The sequence below is a fragment of the Ruditapes philippinarum genome, unplaced genomic scaffold (assembly GCF_026571515.1).
Source record: "Ruditapes philippinarum isolate M1 unplaced genomic scaffold, ASM2657151v2 ctg1310_1_1_1_1, whole genome shotgun sequence".
NCBI lineage: Eukaryota > Metazoa > Mollusca > Bivalvia > Venerida > Veneridae > Ruditapes > Ruditapes philippinarum.
This window is the reverse complement of record NW_026856986.1, coordinates 430,890-455,661: the sequence shown is the minus strand read 5'-3', so window position 1 is coordinate 455,661 and position 24,772 is coordinate 430,890. Positions and strand designations below refer to the sequence as shown.

General features: G+C 33.4%; 1 protein-coding gene across 1 annotated transcript in view; it reads right to left on the bottom strand.

Moving 5' to 3' along the window:
* Positions 1 to 273: 273 nt before the first annotated feature.
* LOC132748390 (A disintegrin and metalloproteinase with thrombospondin motifs adt-1-like) overlaps positions 274 to 24,772 on the bottom strand; it is a 46,024-nt gene continuing 21,525 nt past the window's right edge. The window contains exons 12-20 of the mRNA XM_060737975.1: positions 24,720 to 24,764; positions 24,416 to 24,495; positions 23,588 to 23,656; positions 22,706 to 22,835; positions 21,076 to 21,198; positions 18,887 to 19,057; positions 18,314 to 18,484; positions 16,962 to 17,126; positions 274 to 674 (exon numbers count right to left, since the gene is read on the bottom strand). Coding sequence (XP_060593958.1) covers positions 289 to 674; positions 16,962 to 17,126; positions 18,314 to 18,484; positions 18,887 to 19,057; positions 21,076 to 21,198; positions 22,706 to 22,835; positions 23,588 to 23,656; positions 24,416 to 24,495; positions 24,720 to 24,764 — 1,340 coding nt within the window. The 3' untranslated portion in view covers positions 274 to 288. The remainder of the gene's footprint in view (positions 675 to 16,961; positions 17,127 to 18,313; positions 18,485 to 18,886; positions 19,058 to 21,075; positions 21,199 to 22,705; positions 22,836 to 23,587; positions 23,657 to 24,415; positions 24,496 to 24,719; positions 24,765 to 24,772) is intronic.

The window sequence follows — 24,772 nt, the reverse complement described above, 5'->3', positions numbered from 1 at the left end:
TTAATTTTATACACAAATCTGGCAAGGGTCGCCGGGGGAAAAACCAAATTTAAAGCATCAAAAGCATGAAATAAATGTATATATTTTATTAACTGACAGCTGAAACTATACTTATAGCATATTTACAATATTATCTTCTGGTACAGTTGATGCCATTGTGTTAAAAACAACGCTTTTTTAAAGAATACATTAATGTTTCAGTTAACAAAATTCGCTTTAAGTATTTTATTCAATAACGTAAGCATAAATTATCCATATCACATGTGTAAATTTAATTTTAAACATGTATTAAAGACCCTGTAAAAAATTTCTATTAATAGTGCTATCTGTTATAATATCAGTATTTGGGTAAGACCATCGGCCCCACTGTACAGTCACTTTGTCATTCTCCTTAATTCTCGCCACAGTTTGAAGTAATCTACAGTTTTCTTCATATCCGTACTTAGCAACCAAAGTTCTGTCGTTGACTTTTATTCCAAAATTCATGTTGCTTTTCGTTTGTACACATAGCTGAGCACTAAAAGTATATGTCCCATTTATTGGTGCCGTGAAGACTCCGGTAGAAGAATCGTAAGCATTACCGTCGTTAAAAAGGATTTGGGTAAAAACCATTGTCTGGTTGACGACGGGACTCAGGTCAGTTATATGATATGCGTTAAAGATAATGTTTGGAACTGCAATTATAAATTTAATTTAAATTAAGTATATACTTATTAACTTAAAGATGTTGCGCACATTATATATTATATGCTACTGAGAAAAGGTCTACATAATTTCGTCAAAATGACCGATTTTATTAATCATCACAACACTTGCTTAAGGTATTCAGCGTACCCGTTTACGATGACAAGACGGTCGCAACAAAAGAAAAAAATATTTAAAAGGGGAAGCAGAACTATTTATGCCATTTATTCTTTGGAAAAAAATATCTTCAGATTTGAGTATAGAAATATCAACAACAACAACAACAACACGTAAATATAACTTAATTGGTTTTGAATTTAAATCAAAACTCAGGTAGAATATCTATGTAGAGGTAACACACAAACGATTACAAAATGTTTTTTATGTAAAAGTTGCACATATGGAACATAACTAAACCATAGAGGGACATTTTTCAACATTCTACCCCTGGTAGCCAGATCGTTTTTCTCACAAATAATCTCGAAAAGCAAATACTCATGAAAAAATTTCATGGAAATAATTATGAGAGTTTAAATACATGTATAGTGTCCTAGCAGCCGTATGCGCTTATTCATTTCTTTTAATTTGATGAACATGCACTTTCAAAATAAATATTTGTCCATTTACTATTATAGTCATTTTCCCAGTGAATTCGCACCTTTCATCGTCATTTTTGCACAATTCCTTCGTTATTCCAACATTACTGGTGCGTCCGTGGCCGAGTGGTTAAGGTCGTTGACTTCAAACCACGTGCCCCTCACCGCTGTAGGTTTGAATCCCGACAGGGAGGAAGCTATCCAGCTAGCTTACGGAACGTCGGTGGTTCTACTCAGGTGCCCGTTCGTGCCTGAAATAATGCACGGAAGGGCACCTGAGGTCTTCCTCCATCAGTAAAGCTGCAACGTCGCGAATGACCTTAGTGTCGAGTGCGAAAAAACCAAAAACAAACAAAATAAAACTTCCCCTGTAGAAAATGAAAAAGTCATACCACAAGTACAGTTTGCAACTGAAAACTTTTAAATTTTTTTTGCCATCACAGAAAAGGCCCCCACTTAAAGAAGGTCGTGGGTTTGTACATGTTCTAGATTGGGATCGCACCCCACCGCCGCATGTCGAGCTACAACTACTCCAAGTTCCCCACTCTGTCCAGCCACCATCTATTGACAAATGGTGTGAAAATGCAAAACAACATAACATTAACATCTTATATGAGACAATCAGTTTGTGTTGTGCCAACAAATCATCTACGTCGGTACAACCCAAAATTTTACTGAGCTCAGCTTGTGCACTGAACACGCAAAATTATGAAAATAAAATAAAGATATACTCGTATACTTATTACTTAATTAAATCCAGATTAAGTGTGATTTACCAGATTTGAATTAAAGGTGTTTTAAAAAATGCTCAATCTGGAAAAAAACGGAGTCAAAGAATGATCTGAAACTTAAGTTATTTGTATTGATCTACACCAAATGTTATAAAATGATTATTTTCGTCAATTTATGAAAGATTTATTCAATATTTAGTATACAACATTGACATTTGTGTCAACATTACCATAAGGGAGTGTGGTTAATTATAAGAATTGTGAATAATAATAACTTTTGATACTCTAACAATCTTACTAGCGCATGGCCCTTGTTCACAAATCTGGACGTCAATTGGATCACCGAAACAGTGATCACCAAATCTTGAAGGTACCGGGTTCGAGCACGTCCGGTGTCGTTTTTGCACACCAATATCACATGTTACTGAACAAATCTCCCACGTGGCCCATGTCGTCCATCCACCATGTACTTAACGATTGATTAGAAAATATGAATAACTTTTTAAATCAATAGCGTCACCTGACTTTATATATTAAATATATATTATATGGAGCAAAGGTGCTAGAAATCATGTTATTCATGTTATATATTATACCCATACATAAAAAAAGGAAAAAAAGATTTCTTTTGTCGTTTTCTATTTTATTTTTTTAATGGAATCAATGCGATTAGCACTTTTGATATGAAGGTTCGGTATATCCAACTTTATTTATAAAAGACGACCCATCTTGACATGTCGAAGCAAAATTGAAAATTTCTAAAATAATTATTTTACATATTTGTATCTAAAATCAATAGTCTGTACCGAAGTCAAATATATAGATACGGCATTATACAACTCATTGACATCGATGAAGATTAAATATCCGTAAAGTCCACTGAAGAATTCTTTAAGTATCTGATTTTTTGCTTTTAAAAGTTTCTTACTAGATCTGCAGAGTAATTAAACAGGTAATAAAATCATATCCCAATATTTGATTAACTGATTAATTTCTTCTTTAAACTTACCAAGGGAAAGTTTGTTTTTACTGCAACACTTTCATATCGGCTGCATTTCCCAGAGCAATTTAAGCCTCCCATTTTTTTGTGAAAAGGGTTTGTTACATGTTCTTAGTTTTCGAGTCTGTGTGGAATTTCCACATGTGACGTCACATGACGACCACGTGCTCCATAGAGACCACATACCATCGACTTTAATGAAAACAAGTGAAATTATGAAATGTTTGAATAATAAAGGAGAAATTGCTTCACCAACCGTAAGAGGATCTCTTCCTTTTCGTAAATGCTGATGCTCGCCACCAATATGACTGTAGGTTAAAATATTCTTTGGCGGCGATTTTTGTGCATTTATCTTGACGTTTGACCATCTGACTATAAGTTAAGCAGTGTAATCTACTAGACAAAGCAGTTCTCGTCCACATCAAATTGACAAAAGGTCAAGGTGTTTTCTGTCGAATTGTGCTAGGTAGTATTTTTTATGTATTTTCAATCAAACAATATATAAATGAATGTAAAAATTTTATGAATAAAAAAAAATGAGGTAAATTTCAATCAATAAAATCAATCAACCAAATTTAAAATAAATGTTTTTTATTCTTTTGAAAACATATTCTTTTGGTTTTAAAAAATTTTTACAAATTGTACAAAACATTTTGTAAACAAGCGTTTTTCAAATTAAAAATGCAAAAAAGTTGACACAATTTTTTATGAAAAATAAGCAAAAATTAACAAAATCGGGAAAAAAAATTTCCTGAAAGAACGCCCAAGACAACAAAATTGAAAAATTTTTTGCAAGGCTCATTTTTGGAATTTAGTCTGTTTTTAAAACCCGGTACGGCTTTGGAATTTTACCGTTCACGCCCCCCTGGGGCGCCGGGCTTAAGTAGAAAAAAAAATTGGTTTTTAAAATTTTAAATTTTAAGGGAAAAATCTTCAATGTTTTTCATATGGCCTTTTATCATAGAACCTTAATGTGACACTTTGGGTTGGCATTTCCCTTTGAAAAGCGGGAAATTTTTCCCCCCCAAGTAAAAAAAAAGGGCGTGTGCCCAAAAAACGAGAAAAATTTGGCGGAACTTAAACTAAATAGAACTTTAAAAGGGGAAATAAAAAGATTGGGGAAAACGCATACCCAAGTTTAAGAACGTAAAAATGAAAAAATTTTAAACGAAGGAAAACAAAACCTTAGGATGTTTAAGCAAAATTCAAGTTGGGTTTTTAATAAAACCACTAAAGTAGAAAATGAAAATTTAAAAGGGAAACAAAAAAACACCAAAAAAACATTTTACAAAAATAAATTTAATGTCGTGGCTAAAAGATCTTCAATGTTTAAAAATATAACATCTTTGAAAACACGTCACAAATAACACGGATGTGGCAATAAAATAGGGGAAAACAGAATCTCTAAAGAACGTCCGAAACAACAAAATTGAAAATGTTGCAACCATTTTGTAGGAATTTGATGACAGTAATAGTATTTCCTAAAATACTAAATTTTATTCTAATCTCTGTTTATGGGAATAACAAAATTCATCCTCAATTAATTTTTCATTGCGGTATATACACAATCTAAGTTCAAGATGACGACCTTTAATATCTCTTGCTTTCCCTTGCGAGTCAAGTTTTTGCGATGAAGCCAGGTCACTCCCTTTAGTTTGCGCATTGCTAGAAACCAATTATAAGGCGCCTGCAGTCCGGTTTAGGACATTGCTTCATTTATTCATTAAATAATTTATGTTGAACCCGGTTCTTTGGATGCTTATGAGATCTTAGAAAAAGGCAAGTAAAAAAAAGGTTTAAAAGGGTTCCAAATTTTTCCCAAAAGTTCGGGAAATAATAAATGGTTAAATGTTTTACCAAAAAGGTAGAAAAAATTACCCCAAACGTTATAAACACCACAACATATTTTTAAGAAAAATTGACATACCCCAAAGAGGGAAAAAAAAGAAAATTCACAAAAAGCCCGGGGGCATTTTGGGTCTTGGCTGATGCAATTTTTAAACTTTATTTGGTCTTTGGTTTGCTTGGGAAAAGCAAAAATCAACTTCCCTTTCGTAAGATACACTTTGGGGTTGGCTGAAGAAAAAAGATAATAAATAATTTTTAAAACTTCTAGTAAAAAAATTGATATTATTAAGAAGTCCAAAAGATAGTTTCATAGCATTTGCATTACAATTTTTTTTATTTAATACCGTATAGTCGTGCAGCCATTATTAGAGAATTTATTTAGATAAGAAAGACTCGCCAACGTTCCTATTTTGCCACTTTTTCCCTAAGCGCTCTGTGTGTTTAAATTAATTACTATATTTAAGCATATGGTGACCTTTGTATTCCCTTTTTCTATTTTTCTAACACATTCTATGTGTTTCGAAAAATGCTGAAATTACTTCTTCTTTGAACATAAACATGAAACATTTAACATAAAAACTGACAAAAATACAGCCGGAAAGATAGTCAATATGAAAAACAGTAAAATCAGTTGGACAAACTATGCCCGACATTTTCATAAACTTCTATATACGCTCTGCAATGATAGATGGAAATGCCCGTTAAATTATAATGTCAAAGGTATATACAGTACGCTGTTCGAAGATTATAACTTTGGGAATTGCTTTTTTGTTGCTTAAATAATAATGTTGCAATATTTTGTCCTATAGTGTAAGCAATCACAAATTTTACAAATCTTCAAATTTAATAATCTAAAGCAATAATATTTTATTTAAATTAAACTTAGGTGTCCCTTTTGAACCTTAATTTGAATATAAACATATGTTACTTTTCCATTTACTAGATTACATGTTTCTATAATTTGACAGTGGTTTAACGTAGATAAGACAATTCATTATCACATCTGAATGACATATATATTCTCACCCTCGATCTCCTTCATTTTAAAGTGACATTATATCCTTATCGTTCGACATCAATAAATTTTCAGTCAAAGTTTACAAGCCACTCCAAGAGTAAATTGAGTAAATCAAAGCACTGAGAGTACTGGAAATCATCAGCGTAGGAATAATAACACCTATTACTAATACCGTTAAATAGCGCATGATAAAAGCAAATACATTTCTAATAGCAGTAAAATAGAATAAGTCTCGTTTCGGAATGTTCTTACGCTAGTAGAATGAACCACAACAATCGCATTTGTTTGATTTTAACAACATTTACCAAAGTACTTTAAACTATCCTGTTTCAGATAATGTATTATATATTACATTGATTATAATTTGAAATAACATGCTGAATTATACTGAATTATCCCATTAGCCTGTAATTTGCCAGACTTAAACATGTAGTAGATTAATGGAAATTGTCTCGTTTGGAAATGATTTTATTGAAACCAGGCGCATCTTTGCTTCGCTTATTGAAAGTAGAATAAAAAATGTAAACCATACGTTTAAGGTGCTCGCAAAGATGTTTGTTGCAATTATCAATGCCACAACATTCATGACATCGCTCAGTGTTTCTTTCTTGAATGTCTCGACCTACCAGTTCAGAAGTTCCGCTTCCGTGTATACCACATTGCTGCAGTGTAATACATACAAATATATGTAATGCTTATTGGTTTCATTTTCATTCATTCATACATATATATGTAACATTACTTTTTGTCTAGAGGAGAACACTTACCTGTATATTCAGACTTATTTTACCGTAACTACAATCAAGCATATCGTAAATTATTAAAGGGACTTCAAAGAGGATTTCTTTATTTTCCAGGACAATGATTTATGTACCATTTGATTAATGTCTGGACCATGTACTCGCATTATTATGTACCGCCCAAATATGGAAAAACCTTGTTAACATTCTAGTGGTCACATTTTCGACTCAATTATCATCAAACTTGGTCAGGATGCTTGTCTAGGTAAGTGCTTGGATGAGTTCGAAATCGCATGTGAAACTAGGTCACTGGAGCTAAAAATAGGAAAATCTTGTTAACACTCTAGTTGCTACTGTTTTGATCCAAGTACAAATGTATCCTGGAAATTGGTCTGAAAGTTTGTTTTGATGATTTCTAAGTCAAGTTTGAATATGTGTCACCTTGGTAAAAAACTAGGTCGCACTGCTCAAATATGGATAATCCTTGTTAACACTTTAGTGGTCACATTTTTGACTCACCTGTCATGAGACTTGGTCAGAATGCTTGTCTAGATGAGTTTGATAAGTCAGGTGAGCGATCTAGGGCCATCATGGCCCTCTTGTTTAAAGTTGTTGATCCGTTTCTCTCAGGTGCGCTAAGTTTCGATATGGTCGGTTTGGGACTGAACTGACATAATTGTGTTCTGCTTTGTTACGTTAAGACCATGAGAGTGATTCCCTTAGTAAGACATTGTGTATTTTTGTTTTTGTCATTTATAGTTTTCGTTAATATGTTTTCACAAAATAATATCCGTGTTTCATCTTTTTCGACTTCTATTATTTTGGCATTTGTTATTTCGCTTGACGGGGAATCATTTTATCTACAGCTGTCTCTCGTTGAGACATGTAGACATGTTGAGAATTTTAAAGTGTTGTATTTATATAAAAAAAACTAAAAAAAAACAAACAAACAAAAAACAAATAACATTTCAAATGGGTACGCTATCATTAGAATTAAAGAAATTAACAAAAGTTAATCACCGTGATCATAATGTATACCTGACCATAAGATATAATCGTAGAGTTATTATCTGGTTGTCCTATGACGTTTGTTGCTTTTAGCAAATGTTGTCCTGAAATGGTCATTATCTAAACATACATACAGAAGAACAGTATCGCAAGATTTAATATATCTTTAATCATAAAGATTTAAGACAGGTTATATGGCTATATAGGTTATATATATGGCCATGTAACGAGTCAGGAATTTTTATAATGAATTTATTATACAGTAAACTTGCTTTTTAAGAGAAAAAGTTAAATTTCATCTTAAATTCACCACAGCCGTGTATATAAAAGTTTATAATACTGCACGTTTGTAACGTCGTTTTTCATTGGATAATTGTGACGTTTACATAGTTTTTTATAATACTGCACGTTTGTAACGTCATTTCTCATTGGATAATCGTGACGTTTATATAGATTTATATACACGGTTGTTGTCGATTCATGGACAAATCTTACCTATCGGCTCGGGTTATATTTACAAAAAGCCGTTTATATAGGTCCATATAGCCTGTCAACGATCTTTATAACTAATAATATAAACGTCCATTGAAAAGCGATGTTACAGAAGCGCAGTATTATAATATTAATTATAGGTATTTCTGAAAGGTTCAGGGCTCAGTGTAAAGCTATACTTAGATATATTTAAGGCTGTTTCCTGTAATCATTTACATTTGTATCTATTTCATATACCTATTTCCAAGTTACATTTGGTATTATAAAATAAATATCTTATACCGTGTTGTAAATGTATTGTAAAATGTCTATGTTAGATAATTATCATATGTTCATGCACACACATATTTTTAAATTTAACATAGTTTATCCTCTTGTATATGCTCATTATGCTAACTTGTTTTAAGTGAGTTTAACCATCCATGTCTTTATTTGTATTTGTCATGTGTAATGTTAATTGTATCATGTAACAAGAAACATAACTTGTTTACGTTACTTAATAAAGAATCTTGAATTTTGTCAGCTTAATTGTGATATAACCTTAGTCGCTAGACTAACACATGACCATATAACATGTCAGGTATCTTTATAACGAATTTATAGCATGCGAGAAAACAAAATGACAGTAGCCGTTAATAGATTATAGAAAACTCATGATTATCCAATGAAAAGCGACGTTTCAAACGTGCAATATTATGACTGTAGTAGTAAAATATTAAATTTGCATTTCAAAGTATGGTTCTAAAAATATAATGTGTTGTTTGAATTTAGTAAAGTTTGATGTAATTACATGGCAAACTAGGATTAGAAAACTTGATATCATAGATTGTCTTATTTATTTACGCTTAATAAGTCAAAATGTAATTAAAAAAAAACCCTTTAAAGCTGATAAATTTTGTTGTGTGACACAGGATTTTAAGTAAGAGACATATATCCACTCACGGCCAGGATTGCTTTGAAAATGTAACCAAATCTTAGCTGATTACAGTACATGTGACCAATTAATTCCTGATAACTTTATTCTATATTTGTAAACTATTACAGCTGATAATTTAAACATATTTACTTGATAACATATCCATGAAGGCAACTGTATTCTATTTGAGCGGCTTTCAGATTTACATATTCATGTATGAAAGAGTTACATAAGGGTTGTTTGTTTGCATTTTGTTTGTTTTTGTTGTTGTGTTTTTTATTGATGATATTTATTTTAATTTTTTTTCTTTTTCTTTTCTTTTTTTGTGTTAAAAAGATTATTTGCAGTAACACGAATCTCGATAGCTTATCATGCAATTCTCGTTTATTTATAAAAAAAACAACAAAGATTGCTTACGTCTCTTTCTTTATGTTATCAATCACAGCTGAATTTCAATAATTGAACGCTATAAACAAAACCCTGTCACTTGCATTGGTCACATGGTAATATATACTACTCAAATTTTGTTAAGCACCAAGTTTTCAATATAGCATCGTGCATTCTACAGCATATAATGTAATGATATTTACATTGTAAATGAGAGTGTACACTGTGTACTCATAACCTTGAATGAAAGGCCATTTCCACGTGCAAATAGTGCAACCAAGGTGACCCTGTATTTTGATAGTCTTTATATCACGCCCGTTTAACTCACAACGAGTGAAAAATGTCCATCGGTAAAAATGTTGTGAGCATCTTCCGTTCCTCGTTGTGAGCACCCATCTATGACGAGTGACACGATAAGCAAGGTGAGTTTTTCATAATTTTTGAAGATTACAGACATTTATGTAAAAATATCGGAATGCAGTTAGCTAGCGATGTGTTTTCCGAGTATGCACATGTAAAGAAATTGCCTGTTGGTGGACAATTTGATGGAAATACCGTGCGACGCAGTCACTCGCGGGTAGCTTGGAAAACTGGAGACAACTTCTCTTTGGACCTAATTTAACATTGAAAACGTCGATTCTGGTTGACGTTTTGTTGCATTTCTAACCTAAAACAGATGCCCACAAGTCTTCAGCGTTAAATTTTTTATCTGAAAGTCTTCGTAGTAACGAAGATATACTCTTTTTTTGCCTTTTAAACCTCGTTGTGAGGCACCATAACCTCGTTGTGAGCCAAACAAGGCAGTGCTTGTCTGGTTTTAAATATGTAATTCAAATGGCAAGAATAAACAATTTTTCAATCTACCGAAAGCAATCAAAACGTTTTTGTACAATAGTTTTTTTTTGCAATAGTTCTTCTTTTTCTTTTTTTGAAAATTATTCTTCATATTCACAAGTTATATCAGATTAACAGAAGAAACTAATCAGTGGAGGTAATCAGGTATTTTATTTCGTATACTCTAGTGTGGGCACGACTGAAACATCACGCGGACAAATGTTTATGAAATATTTCAGACAATTTCACAATCTGTGTGATACACACATACATGTGTTTATCCTGAGCTGTTGACTGACCAAGTTTTATGTAAAACAAGAACTAATCACGGTAAGTTAACCATGCCCCTGAAGTGTTGCTTTGTCCTTTGATTTTATGGACCAGATAGATTATTTTGTTTTTGGGACAATTTAGATCTTCAATGTGAAGGTAATTCAAGGTTATGGCCAATGTTAAAGTTTTCGGACAGATTGACGGACTGACAGACAGACAGTTCAAAACTAATATGCCTCCCTTTGGGGTATGCACAACGTCTTTCAAAGAAATGCTGCTGTGCAAAAAACGTTTTAAAAATTTGCTGTGGTAATTTGAAAATTATATTTTCGCCATCTGAATTACATATTAAAACGCATACACGCCACTACGCTTGTCTTCCTCACAGCGAGGTTATGGTGGCTCACAACGAAGGATTAACGCAAAAAAGGGTATATTTCCCCGTTTTCTATGAAAAACTTTCAGATAATAATTTACGCTTGAATAAAGACTTGTGGGCATCTGTTTTAGGTTTAGAATGCACAATAACGTCACCAGAATCGACGTTTTCAAATGTTAAATTAGGTCCAAAGAGAAGTTGTCTCCAGTTTTCCAGCTACCCCGAGTGACTGCATCGCACGGTATTTCCATCAAATTGTCCCCAACAGGCAATATCTTTACAAATGCATACTCGGAAAACACATCGCTAGCTAACTGCATTTCGATATTTTTACATAAATGTCTGTAATCTTCCAAAATTATGAAAAACTCACCTTGTTTATCGTGTCACACGTCAAAGATGGGTGCTCACAACGAGGAACGGAAGTTGCTCACAACATTTTTACCGATGGACATTTTTCACTCGCTGTGAGTTAAACGGGCGTGTATATTAGACACAGCATACACGTACCGACACTTGTAGGGTGTTCATTCTTCATTTTCCATTGAAATATTGAACATTTAAGATTAAAAAATGGCAAATGCAAATGCTAGAAGGCATTTAAAAAACGCGGGCATTTGGGTTTGTGGAGCAGGGGGGCAAACTAAATCACGATGTCTTTGGTTTTGGTTTGTATTTATTCCTTTTTTAAAAAATTTTAAGAAGTGCCGGAGCACATTACCTGGGTTTTTTTGCCAACTTTTAAAAAAAATTTTTAAAAACCTTTTGAGATAAAAGGAGATTTGTGATTATTTCTAATTGCATTTGCTCATAATGTTGATGAATATATACGGAACACTTCCCCTGCGTTTAAGTGGACATAAAGCTTGATTAAGAAAATCAAAATGTCAAATGAGCTACATATAATCGGGCGAACAAGTATAAAACCAATTTTAATTCGATTTTAACTCGTTTTGCAGGAGAAACTAGCTGAACGCAATTTTCACGTGCATACTCGGACCAGTAGATTCATGTATATTTTATGAAACCTTTAAGTAAACTTTTGTAGACTTTCATGTGAATAAGAAAAAGTCGTTGATTTTTTTTTTGGATATGCCTAAAATTCGAAAATTTACGCGAACGTGCAATTGGCATGGTATGACGATGAGTACCGTTGCTATGAATATTGGATATTCCACTCGTGCTATTCGACACCTAAGGCAAAGTTTTTGAGCAACAGAGCGCACAGAAGATCGGCCACATATTGGATGTCATAGCGTCATGTCACGTGCCCAAGGACGCTATATTCGGAGCATCCACCGGCACAATCGCTTCTAACCTGCCACAACTACTACCGCTAACACCACTGGTACACATAGCAAGTGTTTATCTGCCCAAACTGTACACAATTGCTGGCTAGGTGGGACATATGGACGTCGACCATACATTGGTTGTGTCACCACGTAAATCTTGTTAATTGGGCACGTACATACTAACGCTGGCTTAGACAACAATTGAAAAGCAGTCATTTCTCTGAAGAGTCGAGGTTTTCCATTCATCGAGCTGATGGCAGGGTTCGAGTATACTGTAGAAAAAATGAACGTTTTGCCGACTGCTGCGTACTTGACAGTGATCGTTTTGGGGTTTATGGGTCTGTATTGGTCTGGGCAGGCATTGCATATGGCTTTCGCACTAATCTCGTCGTTATTGAAAGGAATTTGAAAGCCCCACGCTACCGAAATGAAATTCGTGCGAGGCATGTTATGTCACGCTTTTTCAACATGATAATGACAAAAGGCATACAGCTGGGGACACTTGTCTTTATTCTTTTTTATATGCTTGAATTTAAGTAAATGTTCAGTTGAATGTACTATGTTACACTATAACAACAAATAGAGGATTTCAGTCAAATATTATTGGAGAATAATATCCTATTAAGTAAAAGTTTAAAACTGTATGTGTGCCAATATATATTTTACCATGAGATGGTATTTTACTGATTGTTCATTTGACAACTAGGTGCCTTACCGATTGTCCTGCTGTAGCTAGGTATTGTTGGGGGGGGGGGGCGCTACGTTTTGTTCATGTCTTTCAGTCTTATTTGTTTTACAATTTTATATTAAGACTAACTTATTTTTCACTTTGAGTGACAGAACGTTTGGTCAGCTATTTTCATATTTGCATAAAATTTGCATACGTTTGTTCTTTACAGCATACTTGTAGTTCTTGATTAGTTTAGTTTATACGAATTTATTTTAGATCGATTGTGTTGGAAGCTATAAGTTTAATGATACACTTTCAAAGTGCTTAACTTTTCGACTTCAAATCACACAACATTTACCGATGTGGTTTCGAATCCTGTCAGGGACTTTGGTTTCTTTCATGTGAAGATATCCATTTAGTTCTACTCAGGTTCGATTTTGTGCCTAAAATAATGCAGGGAAGGACACATGCGGTCTTCTTCCACCAGTAAACATCGAACATCGCTAAATGAGCTGTAATTGTGTTGGTGCGACGTAAAACCTACCTAACTACTCTACCAAATTGACAAGGGTCGCCGGAGGGGAAAACAAAACATATTTAAAGCATTCAAAGCATGTAATAAATGTATATATTTTATGAACGGACAGCTGAAACTATACTTATAACATATTTACAATATTATCTTTTAAATAATTGATGCCATTAATTTATGCCATTGTGTTAAAAACGTCTTTTACATGATATCAATGGCACCGACTTTTTTAAGAATACATTCAGTCCACAAATTTCGCTTTAAGTATTTTATTCAATAAAGTCAGTATAAATTTACCATACAACATGTGTAAATTTGATTTTAATTAAACGTGTATTAAAGACCCTGTAAAGAAATTGCTTGCGTAATTGTATTGTACTAGAACGTTATCTTGGTAAGACCATGTTCCCCACTGTACAATAACTCTGTCATTCTCCTTTAATCTCGCCACAGTTTGAATAAATCCACATACATATAAGTCGTGCTCATATCCATACTTAGAAACCACAGTTCTGCCGTTGACGTTTATTTAAAAATTCATGCTGTGACCTGAGCTTATACATACCTGTGCACTAAAAGAATATGTCCCATTAATTGGTGCCGTGAAGACTCCAGTAGAAGAATCGTAAGCATTACCGTCGTTTACAAGGATTTGGGTAAAAACCATGATCTGGTTGACGATGGGACTCAGGTCAGTCAAATAAAATGCGTTAAAGATAATGTTTGGAACTGCAATAATAAATTAAATACAAGCAATTATCATAGTATTGCAAGCAATCCATAAGTCTCCTACCGGTTAGAACCCCAGCAACATTCTGAAGGGTCATTGGCCATTCACTAATGTTTCAATTTTTCTCTATTTTAAGTAAATATGTTGGAAAGTTCTGTAAAAGTGATCACAGGCAATAGTTTTTATGAAAAGACAGACGGACTGACGGACACTCTAAAGTTAATTTTTGAAACATCCCTGTTACCAAAATATGAAATTTTTAAAAAGCAAAATTCTTAAAGAGGAGATTACTCTTGAAATAAAGATGCAAGACGTCATTCATGATGTGAGTGTTAACAGAGAACAATTAATAATGAAGCTGTTCATCATGAATGTTTATTTTGAATTTGAAGTAAAAGAAAGTTAAAAGAATGAATAAGAAAAATTCAAAGTAAATCCTATAAGTAATGAAGAAGTTGGAGTAAAGCATACCAATTTCTCGAAAAAAATCTAAGTTCAAGGGGGACATAATTCTGGAAATAGTCTTGCTAGAGTATTGAACCTTCTCACAAATGATTTGAGTGATAATAGGAAACATATATATGAAGTTTAAAGAAGATGCATTAAGAAATAAAGAAGTTAAAAAACCAACATTTTTTTCATGAAAATTCTAAGTTCAAGGGAGGCAATTCTGATAATTTTTGTGCTAGAGTTGTAAACCTTGTCACATATGATGTGGTTGATGACCAGACAGTTATATTTGAAGTTTGAAATAAATACCTTAAGAAATAAAGAACATATAGTGAAAAAAACCGAAAAACTAGAATCAGAAATCTTGACAGCTCTCAATATACTCCCTAAAGTCAAGATTAAAATGATGTATATAATTTCCATACTACCATATCTAACCATATTTTAAGTTTCATAAAAATTTTCAGCTCCTTTTGACTAATCACAAATATTGTTAGATTTTCCATTTTTAAGCCTATTTGTTGCCATTGACAATCAATATTTTCAAAAAAGGAAGAAACAAAAAAAGACGTGCATAATCTCCAGACTGCCATGTACCCATATTTCAAGTTTCATAAAAATATTTTTAGTACTTTTTGCGTTATCACTGGATCCAGTTTATGTGTAAAATTTGCCATATTTTCAGTCTATTTTTTGCCATAGAAATTTAGAAATTTGCCATAGAAAAGAAAAAGACGTGCATAATCTCCATACTGCCATCTATCCATATATCATGTTTCAGTACTTTTTGCTTTATCGCGGGATCCAGTTTTGTCGACGGACGGACGGACTTTCCAACATTTTGGGTTTAGGGGCTATTTTCTTTGTTATTTTCTTTGTTTTCTTTAGGGCTTCTAGCCCATAAACCCTTTGATCACGGAATGAACATATTGTTCTCTTTTGTTCTCTTTACTGTTACATAGCCCCTTAACCCAAAATGTTTGCTCGGACAGACGGCCGGACGGACAGACGGACGGAGGGTAAACCTAAAGTCCCCTCCGGTAAACCGGTAGGGGACTTATAAATTAAGTATACGCTTTTTAACTTGGACAAGTTTTGCTCATTATATATTATTTGCTACTGAGAAAATGTTTATATAATTACGTCAAAATTACCGATTTTATTAATCATCACAACACTTGCTTAAGGTCTTCAGCGTACCCGTTTACGATGACAGCGTGGTCGAAACAGAAGAAAGAAAAATGATATTAAAAAAGTGGCATATAAAAGACGAACTATTGACGACATTTATTTTATAAAAAAAATATATCTAGATTTTAGGATAGAAAACGAAAATATAACGTAATTGATTTTGTATTTAATTTTTTTTAGATCGAATACTTATGTAAAAGTAACATATACAGACGATTACAAAATGTTTTTTGAACTAAATGTTGCACATGTGGAACATTACCTAACCGTAGGGCCATTATACCGCAAAATAACATAAACGGATCATACAATTTCGAAAATAAAATTTGTGAAGTTTGGTTGAAAACCGTGAAGTGATTAACTTCTTTTGTTAACCAAATTCCATGCATTTTATATTTTGAGAGTGTTAAGTTCATATAACGAACGAAGTCATTTTATAGGTAATATTTACCGTACGAGGAATAGGTCTGCGTCGTATTTACAAACCCGGGTACTGAGAGAACTTAGCAATCGAGGTTGTTAAAATGCCACGGGTCGGTAAATACTATGCAGACCTATTCATAGTGCGATAACTATCTTACCTACATGCTCAACTTCTAACCAAACAAGAGTTTCTAATTCAGCTTTTTAATATTATCATTTGAAATATACGTTCAAAGGAAAATAAGTGACAGGTTTCTATGAACAAATATGCCGTTTAAATATCCTAAATGCAGAATTGTTAAAACAATGCAGAATTGTGCAAATTTAAGATGAAAACTAATATTATATGAAGCTATAGTAGTTATGTATAACGAAAAGCCAACTACAAAAAAGCCTGTATTGTGTACGGTGTTATGGAACTTTTTAATATTGGCGAAACACAATATTCTACCCCAGGATGGCAGCCAGGTCGTTTTTCTCACAAATAATCTCTAAAAGCAAAAAATTTCATGAAAATATTTATGAGAGTTAAAATATCATGTCTTAGTAGTCGTATGAGCTCATTTATTTCTTTTAATTTGATGAACATGCACTTTACAATATATGTCAGTCCTTTTACTATTCGAATAAGTCATTTTTTCCAGTAAGCACATTTCAGCGTTACTTTTGCACAATTCCTCTATTATTTCAACTTTCCTGTAGAAAATTTCTATACGAGTGTATACATAATAATCGATCAGAAGTTATTATAAATGTAGCGTACATACCACAAGTACCAGTATTGCAAGCTGTAACTTTCATATCTTTGCCATCACAGTAAGCCCCACTTAAAGAAGGTCGTGGGTTTGTACATGTTCTAGATTGGGATCGCACCCCACCGCCGCATGTCGAGCTACAACTACTCCAAGTTCCCCACTCTGTCCAGCCACCATCTATTGACAAATGGTGTGAAAATGCAAAACAACAACACATTAACAATTTTCATGTGATACAATCATCATGTGTTATGCCAACACATTGTCTATTGAGCTCAGTTGGCGCACTGAACACGCAAAATTATGAAAATGAAAATAAAGATATACTCGTATACTTATAACTTAATTAAAATCCATATTAAGTGTGATTTGCCAGATTTGAATTAAAGGTGTTTTAAAAAGTGATTAATCTGGAAAAAACGGAGTCAAAGAATGATCTGAAACTTAAGTTATTTGCATTGATCTATACCAAATGGTATAAAATCGCGCATAAATAGTTTTTAGTCCCGTCGTGTAAAAAAAATAAAATAAATAAAAAACGCAAATTACTGGCGCATCAATGTACCATCTATAGACATATGATGTGAAAATGCAAAACAACTACACATTAACATTTTTCATGTGATACAATCATCTTGTGTTGTCCCAACAAATCGTCTACGTCGGTACAATGAGATCAAACCGGAGCACTTTAAAATCGATATTAAATGTGATTTGCCAGATTTGAATTAAAGGTGTTTTAAAAACCTTTTTCACGTTAAGGGCTTTGCACAATGAAAAATGTTTAATCTTAAAAAAAACGAATTCAACGAATGATGTGAAACTTAAGTTATTTGTATTGATCTACACCAAATGGTATAAATCGCCAAAAATATTTTCAGTCCCGTCATGTAAAACCAGAATCGGTAGCCGTCGTCTATTATTTGAATTTTCTTTTCTTTAGCGGAAACTTTTGCTCTCTTTAAAAAAATCTTTTTTGAACACCTGGTACAAGCCCTTCCCTGCGCACTGCGAGATGGACTTATCGCTCACATTGCTTTGGCTGTGCAGGGAAAGCCAAGAAATATCATCGGCTAAATAACCCAGCTTTGTGCTGCACTTCACCGTCGATGCAAATGACTGGCGCATCAACGTAAATTACTTTGTTCGTCTATTTATAGAAGATTTATTCAATGTTTAGTATACAACATTGACATCTATGTTTACCATAAGACAGTGTTGTTAATTGAACAGTATCGTACATAAAGACATGCAATGGTCCTATCTGGCATTACATCCATGAACATTCAAATGATGAGTAAACCTGGAATCTTAATTAGAAAAATAATGACAGCTATTATCTTTTGACAATCTAACAAGCTTACTAGCGCATGGTCCTTGTTCACAAATCCGGACGTCAATCGGATCACCGAAACAGTGATCACCAAATCTTGATGGAACCGGGTTCGTGCACTTCCGGTGACGTTTTTGCACACCAATATCACATGTTACGGAACATACCTCCCACTCGGCCCATGTAGTCCATCCACCATGTACTTAACGATTGATTAGAAAATATGAATAACAATAGTGTCACCTGAGTTTATATATTAAATATCTATTATATGGAGGTCTGGTTAATCCAACTTTATTAATAAAAGACGATCGGTCTTTATTAAGAAATGTATTTATATGTCGAAACACAATTGAAAATCCGTTTTTAAACAATTTAAAAGCAGAAGTTAAATATAAATACGACAATATACAACTCATTGACATCGATGAAGATTAGTTACCACTAAAACAACTCTAAGTATCTGATTTTTTTCCATATTGAATGAGTCGATTAATTGCAGTTTAAAAAATATTTTCTTATAGATCTATGAGAGTAATCAAACAGGTAATAAATGTAGTAAAGGTAATATTGATTAACTGATTCAATTTCTTCTTACACTTACCAGGGCAAAGTTGTTTGTTGCACACTTTCATATCGGCTGCATCCCCAGAGCAATTTAAGCCTCCATTTTTTGGTGAAGGGTTTGTACATGTTCTAGTTCGAGTCTGTGTGGAATTTCCACATGTGACGTCACAAGACGACCACGTGCTCCATGCGGACCACATGCCATCGACTTTAATTAAAACAAGCGAAATTATGAAATATTGGAATGAAAAAGTAGAAATTGCTTCACCTTACTGTAAGAGCAACTCTTCCTCTTCCTTAATGCTCGTAAAAAATACCTTCGTTAAAGCCTAGCACTTAACTTTATCCTGCTGATAAATCATATGATCATTATGCAAGATTATTAAGGTGTTGAAGGTGTCTTTTGCCAAACTGATTTCAGATCTATAATGGTTTAAGTGGTTAACCCTATACTTCATAAAAAGGATGTTTTCATTGAAAAGCTTCCTGTTACAAGTTCAAACTGCTATGAAACTATGAAAAAATATTCAAAACTGATGTAAATTGGCACAAATATTGACTGGACCATAGCCTCTGAAACAGCATGCTCAATCTTAAATTTCCTGTTACCATGGCAACGGGGGACGTCTCAAAAATGCCAAAAATCACTGTTTTGGATAGTTTTTTTCCCCATCAAAACTGATTTCAAAGTGCTGCAACTTCTCAATGGAAAAGAGATAAAGTAAAAGGCTTTTCAGCGTTGGTTTAGCCTGTCAAATGTCCAAAATTTTCTTGGAGATAAAGGGGGGGGGGGCCTAACGCCCCCTTCAAACCCCCGAAACAGAAGAGGCACATCCCCCTTCTGGCAACCCCGTGATGTACCTTTTCGATAGGGGGCGGCGCCGAAAAAGTCATCACTTTTTTATCAACATTTCTCAAACGAAAAAACTGTGTTTGAGGCCTAAATAGGGCATTTTTTCACTGTTTGAGGCCTCAAAAAGGGGGATCGAAAGCCGTCAAAACACGTCTATATGAGCTAAAGGGTTAAATTATTCTTTATTCTTGGGCGATTTTTGTGTGTTTATATTGACTTTTGACCAACCATCTGACTCTAAATTCAACAGGGTCATCAACAAGACAAGGCAATCCCCCACATCAAATTGGCAGTAGGTCAATGTGCTTTCTGTACGAATTCTGACAGGGTAGTATTTTTCGGACGAAGTCCGTCTGAGATCGGTTTGACTTCCTGTAAAATTGACAGGGATGAGCTGAAGGAGAAACGGACAAAAGCCTTCCCGGACAAAAGCCCTCCCGTCCAAAAATGACAAGGCGGCAAAAGCCCTCCCGTGAAAATGACAGGGCGAACAAAAGCCCTCCCGTGAAACTAACAAGGCAGACAAAAGCCCTCCCGTAACAAAAAATATATTTGTATGTTACTTAAAAAAACACAGGTAAGTAACATACAAATATATTTTTGTTACGGGGGGGAGGGGCTTTTGTCCTTCCAGTCATTTTTACGGGAGGGCTTTTGTCTGCCCTGTCATTTTCACGGGAGGGCTTTTGTCCGCCTCGTCATTTGGATGGGATGGCTTTTGTCTGGGAGGGCTTTTGTCCTACACTCGAACTGAAGATTAGAAGGATTTTCATTGGTCATTAAGATTTTAAATTGAAATTCTGACATTTTATTGGCCGTTCTAAAATAAGTATAAACAAATCTAAAGGATCTTTCTGAAACGTATTCATGTACAAATTATAAAATAAGCTAAAGGGGTATCGGAATTATTTCCAGTGAATAAACATGCCATCTCGACTTTTTGTCACGCATTGCTATGTTTCTGCTTTTTGTATATGTATATATTTATGCTTTGTCAATGGCTCTTTTTAAGGCTTTAACTGGTACAAAATAAAAGTTTTTCTTCTTCTATCTCTTAATTCCCTTGCGAGTCATGGTTTTGCGGGGAAAATGAACCAGAAACCACGTCACTCCCTTTAGTTTGCGCATTGCCAGAAACCAATAATTAGACGCTGACAGTCCGGTTGAGGACATTGTTTCATTTATTTATTAAAATTATTTTTGTTGCACCCGGTCACTTGGATGCTTATGAGGTCGTAGAAAAAGACAAAAAGAGTCAGAATGTTCCGAATTTTCCCTGAGTTCTGGAATAATCAATGGCTATGTTTTACCATAAGGTAGCAAAATTACACATACGTTATAAACAACACAACATAGACAAGATATTAATATACCCAAAGAGCAGAGATCACAAAAGCGTGGGCATATTGTCTTAGCATGATGCACATCTTGACATATGTTGGTCACGGTGTTTAGGAAAGCACAATCAACTCTTCCGTCATCGATACACGTTGTTGCTGAAGAAAGAGATAATTAGATAATTATATAATTGCATAGAGGTTTGTATATCATTATAAAGCCAAAAAGGTAGTTTATAGCATTTGCATTACAAAGCTACTTAAATAATAGAATCCTGTAGCCATTATCACCAACGGTCCTTGTTTGCCAAAGTTTTTTCCTTAACGCTCTTAGTGTTTAATTACTAAATGGTGACCTATTTTTATAGTTTTCTCTGGTTATTTTTTCGAAAAATGCTAAAATTTATTTTCGTAGTTTGATTTCACCTTGCAAAGCTTCTTTAACATAAAAAATTGACAAAAATGTTAATGTTTGCTCTGTCATTACTGCCAAGTAATTAATTCATGATACTTAAATTCAAAAATTCTTTGTATTACGTTATGATAGTGAATGATACTTTTGTAGAAATGGTAAAAAGTGCATGTTTAGATACAATTTGACCAATCACTAAAATGTTGATCCCCTATGAAATAATTTACGCTAAACACTCTACTTTTCCCTAATGAATTTTTCTATATTTCCTCAAATTTAGTCCTTTTATCCCCTTAAATTAATTCTTTTATCAAAAATCAGATTGAAAGATAGTAAAATCAGTAGGACAAACTAAGCCCGATAATATCATAACCTTCTATATACTATATAATACGCCCTGCAATGGTAGATGCCAATTTTCGTTAAAATTGTATAATAAAGTATATACAGTACGCTGAAGATTATAACTTTGCTTTTTTGTAGCTTAAATAATAATGTTGCAATATTTTGTTACTTAGTGTAATTTATACATGTATTAAAATCCATACTTAGTCATAATCAGCAAAATATTTAGATTAAAGTAAAATAAGTTGTCCCTTGTGAACTGAATTTAAACATATGTTACTTTTCCATGTACTAAATTACATGTATTTATAATTTGACTTTGATTAAACGTAGATAAGACAATTCATATTCACATCTGAATGACATAAATATTCTAACTCACGATCTTGTTCATTTTCTTTTTTTCAATAAACGTTAAGTGACATTATATGCTTATCGTTATATCAGTCAAAGTTTAAGTTACTCGTCTCCAAAAGTCAATCGAGTAAATCAAAGCACTGAGAGCACTGTAAATCATCAGAATCGGAATAATAATATATATTTTACTAATAGCATTTAGCGCATGACAAAAGCAAATACATTTCAAATAGCAGTCAAATGGAATGAGCCTCGTTTCGGAATGTTCTTACGCTGGTAAAATGAACCACAACAATATTATTTTTTTTAACAACATTTACCAAAGTAGTTTAAACTATCTCGTTTCAGATAACGTATTTTATAATACATTGATTACATTTCAAACTTAAATGCTGACTTATTCTAAATTATTCCAATAGGCTGTAATTTTCCAGACTTAAACAAGTAGTAGGTTGATGGAAATTGCCTCGTTTGGAAATGATTTTATTTAAACCAGGCGCATATTTGCTTTAGTTTTTGAAAGTGGAATAAAAAATATTTAATAAACCGTACGTTTAAAATGCTCGCAAAGATGTTTGTTGCAATCATCAATGCCACAACATTCATGACATCGGTCAGTGTTTCTTTCTTGAACGTCTCGACCTATCAGTTCAGAAGTTCCGCTTCCGTGTATGCTGCATTGCTGCAGTGTAATACATACAAATATATGTAATGCTTATTGGTTTCATTTTCATTCATAAATACATAAACATGTAACATTACTTTTTTCTAGAGGAGAACTCTTACCTGTAAATTCAGACTTATTTTACCGTAACTATAATAAAGATTATCCTAAATTATTAAAGGAACATGGGACAAGGATTTATGTACAATTTGATTAATGTCTAGACTATGTTTTATTGCACAGAATTCAAGATCATTCTCTCCATCTGTTTCCCTAATTATTCTTATATCTAAAAAAAAACACATCTATAATAGAGCTAAGAGTCGCATAATAAACTTTCTTTTTCAATTTAATTTGGGATCATTGATGCCAGCAATATTAAGCGTTGAGAATTGAGTACCGCTTAAGCCGATGCCAGGGGGCATGAGGGATGTTGCACGTTTTCAGTATCCCTCATGTACAGACTCATTCAAACCGAGTCTGCAATTCTCTTGTAATTTTGTTGTGATTAATGAATCCGAGGATTCATTTTGTTTCCGGAATTTTTTAATACTGTGTCAACTTCTTTATTATTTATTGCACATCTTTCCTTTTAAATCCCCCCAAATTCATCAATCTAAGAAATTCTTTTTTTTTAGAGTTTTTGACTTAGTGAGTTCCTTTACTGGAATTTACAGGTTAGAGTGAGCAAGATATAGCATATTGTTGTGCGAGTTTGGTTTAGTTAATAAATCAGAACAGTTTAAAAGACTCTATTACATCGTACTTACATGTTTGTCTATACATCCTAAAGTGTACATAAGACTTTGACCATTGGTGGTTGTGTCTAAGAAACATGACTGTAACAAAGATTTGTGAGGCATGGTAGTTTAAATAAAACGTATCTTATAGTCAATCTGTAAGATGATGCGATATTGAAAGGTAATATGATCTTAAAATAGAATAAACTAGTGAACGAAACTGGAACATAGACAATGTTTTTCAAAACGTAAAAAGAACTCCAAAATTGTTATTGAAACGAAAAATTTATAAACATTCCAATGACTAGCAAGACAGTTACGAGTACAAGTGTTAATTTGATAATAAGAAGAAGAATATCACAAATAAAAATATAGTGGTGATGAAACGTCACGGCAGTGGGCGTTACCCTGTATGGTTGGAAATTTCGGGTTGTAAGTACACTTGTTGGGACTACGTCCCAACTAAAAACCAACACAGTATATGAAAAGTAAAACAATGAATAGTAATGCATTACAGACAGAGGAAAATACAATCTGACAACGATACAATTAACAGTCTAAAGTTCACAGCAGACGACATCACAGCAGACAACAGGTAGATAATAATGACAAAGACAAAAAGACTAAAAGCGCTTACTTTCAAAAGATTGCAACAGACTTACGAACTGACACGGACAAAATGAATTCAAGAAAATGGCAAGGTTAGAAAATTGAATGAAATACGACATTCACCATCATCGACATAAGTTCACAATAGACATAAAAACTGACTTGACTGTCAAGTCAAAAACATACGGTTAGGCATCTCAAAGAAATAAGTAAAACTTTTCTAAGGACTGTAACGTAATTAATCCTTACTTGGTCAGAGCTGCACTGGACGCTTTGAGTACAATTGCTAACATCACTTATGTCTGTGCAAGTGTAACATTGGAGAGAAGCTACAATAAAACACAGTATTGAGGCGTTAGATAAATGTAATTAAAGCCGTGATATTAACAAGTACATTAATTAGGTAGTTATTTATTGTTAACTCCATTTGGACTTTATCTCATTGCTATAAATTGCTCATTTCCAAATTTTGGAACGTCGAATTTCTGGAGAATTTTTTTTTATTTCTCGAAAGTAAAAAAGCGAAATATTTGCAACAAATTGAAATACATACCGACATGGTTTGCATGAGCTAGAATTAACCAGCACACCAGAATATCTAAAATA